A 10,277-nucleotide genomic window follows, 5' to 3' on the forward strand; every position below is an offset into this window, starting at 1 on the left:
CTAGGGACATGCTTTTCCAAACCTGTGTTTTATCAATGTGTATATAGGACAGAACATATAAAGATCTCTCAACACTATCTCCATAGGCCTTTCCATGTGATCTGTGTGAGAGAGAAGGTTATCCTTTACTTATTTTTTTTAAGTATGGGGGCTGGAGATTGAACCTGGAGCGTCGTATGTAGGAAGCCGGCACACAATCACTGAGCTACATCGGCTCATCTGAGTTGGTTTTTTTTTCCATTTGTTTTGATTCTTGATTGTTTTTTAGTTTTTAGGAGACACCAGGGATCGAACCTGGGACCTCCCATGTGGGAAGTAAGCACTAAACCGTTTGAGCCACATCTGCTCCCTTGTCCTGTACTTTTGTTTAAAATAATTGAAACTGAATAGCATATATTAAATGAATTTTAAATCTTTAGCAAACACATAAAAAATCACATTATGCAGTTACAAAGAACCATATTTGATGTCAGTTCACTATGCTTGCCCTGCTAGTTTTGTTGTGAGAAATCTATATAATAATATAGACTCTAGTGTTCTTTTGGTTTGCAATTGACAAATTCTAGTATGTGTAAGGATGGAGTGGCTTCATTCATGGCTGGATCTTGGGGCTTGAATAAAATCATCAGGATATCAAGTTTGTCTTTGACACTCTTTCAGCTCTGCTTTCTTCTAAGTTGACGTCCTTCTCACACAAGCTCTCCCCACCTGGTAACCAAACTTCAGGCTTATATTGTATTGTCAGAGATCACAGAAAAAAAAAATGTGCTTTTTTATGAGCAGTCCCCAAACAGTCCTGCTTAGTTTACATCATATACCCAGTTCCTGTTTCTGAAGTAACCGTTATGAATTCTGTTTGGACATGAAGTGAACACAAAATTCATGATTGAGAAGGGAAGGAGAGGTGGTTCCCAAAGGCAGGGTTTTGGAAGGTAGGATTGATAGTTCCAGTACTTGAAAAGGGGGAATAGGACATTAGGCCAAAATAAAAACACAAAAGAGAATATTTCTTCTCCAAGTGCTTGGTGCAATGTCTGGCACATAATATACATTCACCATAGTAGTATTGTAATTACTGCTCTCCATTTAACATAGCCTTTTAAAACCTCTCCCGGCCTCTAAGAAAGGTTTTTCTTTCTCATTCCCCGGAATCAAGGTACATTACCAAGGTTCTGAGATTGAGGAGTATAGATTGGACTGGACTTCACTCTTCACTCAGTTCTTAGGGCTTCTAATATTTAACCCATTCCTTTACTTTTTTGTTTTTATTTCCTTTCTCGTTTTTATTTCCTTTCTCTCCTTTCATCACTCTTCATTTCCCATTAACCGAGTGATAGAAACCTGAGTTAGCTTAATAGAAAAGATTGTTAGTTAAGAGATTCCAAGGTGAGTTCTCCCTACCAAGCTGTGGGAGAGGCAGGAATAAGACTGGGCCAAGAACTACTGGACCCATACCTGAAACATTTTCCATCTCCCTTCTCTTTTTTTTTCTGCCTGCTAGTTTTATTCTCTCTCTCTTCAGGACTGCTTTCTTCAAATAGGGAAATGTGGTTCCCAACAAGTTTTGTATTCAACTACTGGAGAGAATTGAACATAGTGATCATAGTGGTCCATGTTCAAATATCTCATGGAACTGATGGGTGTAGCATGAATTACTTGCTCTTTCTTGGATCATTTGACTATGCAGGGGGTGATTACTGTGATAGGCTCATATTCATCAGGTACCAGTCCCAGGCAAAAAAAGTTTCTATAATAAATACTTCTCCCATAATCATGTACGTAACTCATATTGCTAATCTTATATAAGCACATACATTGCTTAGAGGACCACATCCTTTGTTCAACAGGAATCAAAGAATAGATGGGCTTCTCCTGACATGTCCAGATCAGTAAGTGCTCAGTGTCTTAGATAACATTGTAAAATCAGTATTTTAAAAGTTTCCTATTCTAAAATAACCAACTTCTAACTTCCTACTATTATTTATTATAAAAACAGTGATCTTGAGACTTTTGTGGACTCAAAGGTTATGTAAAAAAGTTTCTTACTCTGTCAAGTAATTTTTTTTTCATTTTATTTCTGTTCTAGTGAGGAGATAGATTTGGAACTCCCAAGCACTGAAAATGAATATGTATCAACTTCAGGAGGTGATGCTGCTGGGGAACTGAAAGTGGTATTTAAAGAAAAGACAGTCACTTCTCTTGGAGCTGTCGCAGACGGAGTGGCCCCTGTCTTCAAAAAGAGAAGAACTGAAAATGGAAAATCTAGAAATTTAAGACAACGAATTGACGATCAGTAAAAGAGCTTCTTGTATATGCTTTGTGGCCAGACTGGAGACTAGATATCCTCTGTGTTCATTTTTAAATACTTTGATGCCAAAAAATTTAGATTTATTCTAAATTGTATTTTGTGGGGGTTATAATAAATCTTTTTTTATGTGAAACTTAATTTTTATTCCTAAAATGAAAGCCTACCACATTGCATTGTTATACAGTGTATTATATTCAGTATCTAAAAATTGCTAAATTAATTATGTCATGCTTTAAGATGCTATGTATCTGTTATTTAAAACATGGGAAAGCAAGGGCTTTATTCCATTCTTCTTGATATGAACATGGTTATCCTGCACTGAAAATGCATTACTTTTGCACAGTGCTATTAACTTTATCCAAGATATAAGAACCAGACCTTAGAACATTCACAGCCCAGTGACCATTCAGTTCTGAGGATCCTGTCAGAAGGTTGATGTAGAAAATAGATGCATATTAACTTACTTCACTCATTTTAAGGTCAAGGGCAAAGAACCAGGACTTGTGGTTCAAGTACTTCGTGCTTGATAGTGACTGAAACTGGACCAAAGGGAGAATAAATATTTGCCCCTCTTTAGGTTAAAGCAACAACCATTGTTTACGCATTTTACTTTAAGCAAAGTATTCTGCTAGGAACTGGGGATATAAAGATAAGTGGGACATATCTCTGTTCTTCAGTAGTTCACATTCTACCATAGTCCCTTTTTCCATCTAATCATGTGATCTGTTTAGCAGGCCTTCTGTGTCCTGGGAAATATTTTTTTAAGGTTTCTTTAAAGTTCTGTTGATGAAGGCTTGAACTCTAATATAGTGAGATCGCTGGTTACAGTAAAACTCTTGAGTTCACTTGGAACAATTTAGAAATTTCCTGTTTTCTAGTTAAATTTCTTAAGTGGAATTTTCTCATTCAATACACTCAAAGTAGGTCCCTTCCCTTTATTACTCTGACAAATTCTTCATATTTTTGTAAGTTGTAAAGTATTTAACTTTTGTCTTTTTAAGGTTACTAGTGTACATGTGAAAATGATAGCTTATTAAAAATTTCATGAAAGTAATTTATTGGTTTATTTCTTCTAAAAATGATCATAGTCAACTTAGCATGGGTGAGATTTGCCTTTCAATTTGTCAGTCTACCTGGTATTTGATAAATATGGCATTTCTAAGAAGAAGTACTGTAGAATTCTTGATAGCTCATTAGTTGTCTGGCTAAGCAGTGCATTTTGATGCTTAACTGTTTATTAGGAAAGATAATAGATTGAAATTAAAATGCTGCCACACTTTCCCCACATAGAGCTGCAATTGACATTTTTTAAACTATGCCTCCTTGTATAAACTGTCTCGTGATGCATTTTTAAAACTTTTTACCTTTGAAATAAGACAGTGTATTCAAAAGCTGCAAGGTAAATCTTAAACTAAACCTGGTTTTAAGGTTTGCTCAGAAAAGACTATTATTGATAGAAAAACTTTGGTAAACCAAGTCTTGAAAACTAGTACTTTTCTATTTGCTTTGAAAGAATAAGTAAAAAGTATATTAGCGTTAAATGACCTGGATTTTTTCAGAAGTTAAGTATTTGATATCATGATTTCTACTATTCCCTTTCCATTTTATTTTTTATATGTGTTATTAGGAGATTTTCAAAGTAATATAGGGAGTGGGTGTAGCTCAGTGGTTGAGTGCCTGCTTTCCACATAAAAGGTCCTGGGTTCAATCCCCAGTACATTCTTAAAAAAAAAAACCTAGAAGTAATATATTTTTATTGGAAATATAACAATCCAAATTACAGTTTAAAAAAAATAAAATAAACTCCAATGATCTCTGACACACACCATGAGCACTGTGGTAGTGGTTTTTTCTAAACATGTCAACCCTGAGTGTGTATGTGGTAACGCTTGGGACTCCTGTCCACAAGGGTCCACTCTCTGGAGGAAGTCATATTCAAAGAAGTACAATCCAAACAGCAAAAAGTTTTTGTTTTTTTAATGTAGCATTAATAAATTCTGAAAAAAGTGCTGGGAGGAACAACCCTATCTGATTTTTTTAAATATTAAAAAGCTATAATAATTATAGTAGTATAGCACTTGCTCATATACAGACATATAAATAAGTTTTGTTTCTGGTTATTAGTTTGCCAGTACCACATGTATGGTTTTTTTTTATTTTTTATTTTATTTTTTATTGATTTTGTAAAAATATTACATTAAAAAAAATATATATGAGGACCCATTCAACCCCACCACCCCCATGTATGTTTTAACATACATGTAAAGCAGATATTCTCAAGGCTCCCAGGCTTGTTTCGAAGAATGAAGAGTTTATGTAAAGCACTTGGAACAATGCCAGACATAGTAATAACTCAAAATCTTAGCTACTATTTATGTTAGGAATGTGTATATATAGAAAAATGTAAAAAGCACTAAAAATGATTTGATTCTTGCCCACTAGCACCATCTCATTCCTTTTTCTCTTCCCAGCTCTCAGTCCACTTACATATTCTCACATAGCTTGATATACACAATTGTGTTGCACTGAGACAGCTATATTCCCTTTTAAAATATCAAATAAGACTAATTTTTACTCTCTGACTAAAACAGTATGAAACAAATTCAATTTGCATATTAAACATCAATTCTGCCTTGCTGTAAAAATATAGAATGGTTTACAGAAACTTTTGTTTATGCCAAATTCCTGTGTTTGTTCAGTCATTTTCAATTTCACTTCTAAACCCATGAGCCTGGTTTGAGCCATCTCTACCTAAAGCTTAGATTGCTACAGGGTGCCCTCTTGACTCAGTCCTGCCAACACTGCTGTTCTAACCCATCCTTCACAGAACAAGCAGAAGAATCATCCATGGAAAATACTTTTGCACCACTCCTTCCTCCATACCTCGAATTTGTTTAAGGCCCCCATCCCAATTCCCAAAACAGGCTATTTTTTAATTGGTTATTTTTTTATATTTTGAAAATAGTATATTCTAATTTTTTAAAACTTAGAAAATAGAAGGAAAAAGGAAGAGAGACACGAATGGGAGTCATATGTCCCCCTGCCCAGAACAATTCTGGTTCTTCACCTATAGTTCTGGTGTAATTATTAATAGTATCCCCTTTCCCTTTCAAAGGTGTCTTGATTGGATAATAAATTTCATGGTTGCCTAATTTATTATTGAAGCTACTCAAATTAGAAATTCCTTTCTCAATGCTAAAGTTGAGATCTGTTTCCCTACCAGCCTTCTGTGGCGTCTTATGCTCTGGGCTCTCCCTTCTGCCCTCAACACGCCATTTCCTGTGAGAGACAGCACTTTGCCCCGCCTGAGATTCGAAAAATGGGGTACCAGCATTAAGACCTTCCAACACACATAGACTGGCTAAGTTCTAGTTTACCTCCTTAGTTAATTTCCCATTTCCAGTCTCCTCCTTCCTTTCTGAACCCTGCCCCTCTCACCACTGGTAACAGGAAGGTTTTTAAATGTGCAACACTCCAGGCTCCACTCCTTTTATCAAGATTTATGACTGCCAATTTTTTTCTTCCTTCCAGTTGTTGCCAGGTCAGCTTTGGTGAGTGCCCAGTCTGCCAGCAGCAGAGACCAACATTCCGTCTCCAGTATGGGGAAGGTTGGTTACATTGAACTGCTTCCATCATGGAAGGGGCAGCATTCATTCTTACTGGAATAGACCCTTACTCTGGATACAGATTTGCCTTCCCTGCCTGCAAAGCTTCTTCCAAAACTACCACCCATGGATTTAGAGAATCCCTTATCCACTGCCATGGTGTTCAACCACTGCATTGCTTTTGATCAAGGACCTCACTTCACATCACATGAAATACAACAATGGACCCATGCTCATGGAATTTTCACTGGCTTTACCATGTTTCCCATCATCCTAAAGCAGCTGGATTGATAGAACAGTAGAATGGCCATTTGAACACTCAATTATGGTGCCGACTTGGTGGCAAAAGCTTGCAGAGGTGGGGACAATGTTTTACAGAATTCTGTATATGCTCTACATCAATGTCCAATCTGTGGTGCTTTTTCTTTTTCCCATATCTAATATTCATGGGTACAGGTATCAAGGGGTGGAAATGGAAATGGCACTACTCAATATTACCCCTAGTGATCCACTAGTAAAATTTTTGCCTCCTTTCCCCCATGACTTCATGCTCTACTGGTCTAGCGGTCTGTGTTAGATTGAATTATATATCTCAGTTTAGGTATGTTCTTAATCTCAGTATACAGTCCTTTGGAGATGAATCCATTATAAATAGGATATCTTGAAGATACTGTTTTTAGTTAAGGTGTGGCTTACCATATGAGGTTAGGTCCTAATCCAGATTACTGGAGGCTTAATAAAAAAGAAAAACCAGAATCCAGAGTCAGAAAAAGGCACAGGGAAGAGCCAGAAGCAGTCAGTCAGCAGGAACCCAGAAGAGAAAGGAGAGGACATTGTCATGTGAAGGGAAAGCCAAGGACTCCAAGGATTGCCAGCAAACTAGCACCAGAATGCCACCGTCTTCAGGAAGAAAGCGAGCCTTGCCATATCTACATTTTAGACTTCTTCTAGCCTCAAAAGCATGAACCAATAAACTCCTGTTGTTTGAGCCAACCCATTGTGTGCTAATTGTGTGCTATTACTATGGTCTTAATTCCAAAGGACAGAGTGCTCCCACGAGGAAACACAATAATAATTCCATTGAACCGGAAGTTATAACTGCCACCTGGCCACTTTAGGTTCCTCATTCATATGAATCAATAGACAAAGAAGGGAATTATTGTACTGACTGGGATGATTGATCCTGATTACCAAGGGGAACTTAGACTGATATTAGACAACGGAAGTGAAGAGGAATGTACCTGGAATGCAGGGGATCCCTCTTGGTGTCTCTTAGTACTACCATAGCCTATGATTAAAGTCAATGGAAAACTACAACAACCTAATCTAGACAGGACTATTAATGCCTAGACTCTTCAGGAATGAAGGTTGGGGTCACCCCACCAGAGAATCAAAACCAGCGAAGTGCTTGCTGAGCATAAAGGGAATATAGAATGGATAGTGGAAGGAGGCTGTTATAAATACCAGCTATGACCATGTGACAAGTTGGACAGATGAGGACTATAATTGTTATAACTTTCTCCCTTATTTTGTTATGAATGTCTATATGCATATAAAGCAAATATCTTTGTTTTCTTCCTTCTCTTATCCCCTTAATAGCATAAGTTGTGTTTTTATGTCCTGGGCACACAGGATATTAAGGATAAGAATATCAGGGAAGTGGATGTGACTCAAGTGATAAAGCCTCCAGCAACCATATGGGAGTACCCAGGTTCAATCCCTGGGGCCTCCTGGTGAAAAGAAGAATAGAAAGCAGTCCTGTTGTGCAAGCCAGTGCCCACATGCTGAGCTGAGTGCCCACATAGTGAGCCAAGTGCCCATGCCAAGAGCTGAGTGTATGTGCAAGTCAAGTGCCCACGTGGTGAGCAGAGTGCCCACACGAGTGCCCACGTGGTGAGCTAAGTGCCCACACAAGTGCACATGTGGTGAGCTGAGTGCCCACATGAGTGCCTGTGTGGTGAGCCAGTGCCCACGTGATGAGCCAGTGTCTGTGGCAAACCGCGTGCCTGTGCAGCAAGCTGAGTGCCCATGTGGTGAGCCAGTGCCTATGTAAGTGAGTCATGCAGCAAAATGATGCAACAAAAGAGAGACAAAGAGGAGAGTCAAGGTGAAGTGCAGCAGAGACCAGGAGCTGAGGTGGCACAATTGACAGGGACCCTCTCTCCACATCAGAGGTCCCCAGGATTGAGTCCCAGTGAATCCTAGAGGAGAAAGATGAGAAGAGAAGACAAAGAAATAGATATGGAAGATCACACAGCTAATGGACACAACAAAAACAGCAGGGCAGGGGAGGGAGATGGAAAGAAAATAATAAAAATAAAATGACCTCTTATTAAAGAAAAAAAGAATAATACCCAAGGAATTGCATCCTCTTCTAAGGAAAGGACTAGAGCATATTTGGTTTTATTCAGAATAATTGTGTCATGTTAGGTGAAGTATGACAATATTACTTTCCTTATTTGGAGATTAAGTATAGTTTAAGGAGATGTATGTAGGTGCCAAGGTGACAAAGGGTGGATTGTAATGATTACTTTCATGTGTTAACTTGTCTAAGTTTGGTGTCCAGTTGTTGGTCAAACAAAGATTGGTCTGATTTTTTTTTTTTTACTTAAAATTATTTATTTTTACAAATTACATTCAAAAAATACAAGGTCTGATTTTTATAAATGGATTTACATTTATAATCAGTTGATTGCATCCAAAATCAGCAAAGGAGATTGCCCACAGCGATGTGGGGAGTCTCTCCATTCAGTCAGTTGGAGGACATAAAAGAGATCTGAGGATTTCAGAAATGGGAATGAAGTGTTTCTGCCTCAAGTTCAGTCAGCCTGGTGGTGGAGACCCACACAATAACCAAAGGAATATTAAATTGCCATCCTCAGGAATACTGCCACGTTTTCTAAAAGGTTGGCAAGAATCCCTAGAGTACATAAGCAGTGCCTAATAAAATAAAACAGACAAATATACAGGCCCTTGATGCTTTTACTTATGAACCTTATTTTTATGAAGGCACCTAGACACTATAGGTAAGGCAAACAAATCCAGGAATTTTGCACCCTATCAGTGGGCCTTATCTTGGAATATAAGATAACCTATCCCCACAATGTATTGGAGTTAAACTCATTTATAATTTTTCCACACATGGATCTTATGCCCCTTTTATTGGAACCTATAATTAGCCCAAATACTTCTCACAGACACTTACATCTCCCAGCTGTTCATATGCCAAGTTGAGCACTGAATCTCAGCAGAACTGCAGCCAATATCTATTCTCCAGTTCATTGGACTCACCCAGGACAACTGAAAAAGGATAATGATGGACAACGCCAATCAAAAAAATCAGAACATATCTACAACTGCAATCAAGAAAGTTCTATTCATCTGCACAATGGGACCTAAGCCCCCTCTCAATCAGAAGCAGAGTGGGTATTACCGTCCCCAAATCCTAGAGATTGAGGAATGAGCAAACATAAGAGGGGAATGAAATGATGGACTAAAGTAGACTTATTATTCTAGTAATGGAAGAACTTGTAACATTGACATAAAGGCAGTGGTCACCAGAGTTTCTGAGGGGAGGGAGAGGGAAGAATAGGTGTAACACAGGTCACTTTTGGGTCAGTGGAATAGAACTGCATGACATTGCAATCATGGATGCAAGTCAGTATACATTTTGTCAAAACCTATAATATTGTGCAAAGGTAAACCATAATGTAAATGTTATTGTAAATGTTGCAGTTGCTTCTTGTTATTGTAAATGTTGCCTTTCTGATAGCAAACAGCTGCTCTTTAGTTTCCAGATAAATAGGATGTGGAAACTAGGGTTGAGGCTCTCAGTTTCAGAAGCTGTGAAGTCCTCTGGTCCCATCTTTGTTTCCTCTCGTGTCTTTCTTTCTGTCCTTTTATTTCTTCAGTTCTGCATCATCTTCCCTTCGTGCAGACCTATTGCTGAGTTGGTCTCAGCAGAGTGGAGTAGTGCTTTTGCAATTACCAAAATGCTGGAATGATATGGGAGGTCCGCGGTTCAAACCCCGGGCCTCCTTGACCCGTGTGGAGCTGGCCATGCGTAGTGCTGATGCGTGCAAGGAGTGCCGTGCCACGCAAGGGTGTCCCCTGCGTGGGGGAGCCCCACGTGCAAGGAGTGCGCCCGTGAGGAAAGCCGCCCAGCGTGAAAAGAAAGAGCAGCCTGCCCAGGAATGGCGCCGCCCACACTTCCCGTGCCGCTGACGACAACAGAAGTGGACAAAGAAACAAGACGCAGCAAATAGACACCAAGAACAGACAACCAGGGGAGGGGGGGGGGAATTAAATAAATAAATAAATCTTAAAAAAACAAAACAAAACAAAATGCTGGAATGGTTTTATAA

The 10,277-nt window shown here is 38.6% G+C and overlaps 1 protein-coding gene across 3 annotated transcripts in view; it reads left to right on the forward strand.

Annotated features, from left to right (window-relative positions):
• WBP4 (WW domain binding protein 4) overlaps nt 1-3,362 on the forward strand; it is a 33,846-nt gene extending 30,484 nt beyond the window's left edge. For all 3 annotated transcript variants that reach the window (XM_058276620.1, XM_058276621.1, XM_012526880.4), the window contains exon 10: nt 2,087-3,362. In XM_058276620.1, coding sequence (XP_058132603.1) covers nt 2,087-2,297 — 211 coding nt within the window. In that variant the 3' untranslated portion in view covers nt 2,298-3,362. The remainder of the gene's footprint in view (nt 1-2,086) is intronic.
• Nucleotides 3,363-10,277: the final 6,915 nt, after the last annotated feature.

The sequence above is a fragment of the Dasypus novemcinctus genome, chromosome 15, assembly GCF_030445035.2.
Source record: "Dasypus novemcinctus isolate mDasNov1 chromosome 15, mDasNov1.1.hap2, whole genome shotgun sequence".
Classification (NCBI taxonomy): domain Eukaryota; kingdom Metazoa; phylum Chordata; class Mammalia; order Cingulata; family Dasypodidae; genus Dasypus; species Dasypus novemcinctus.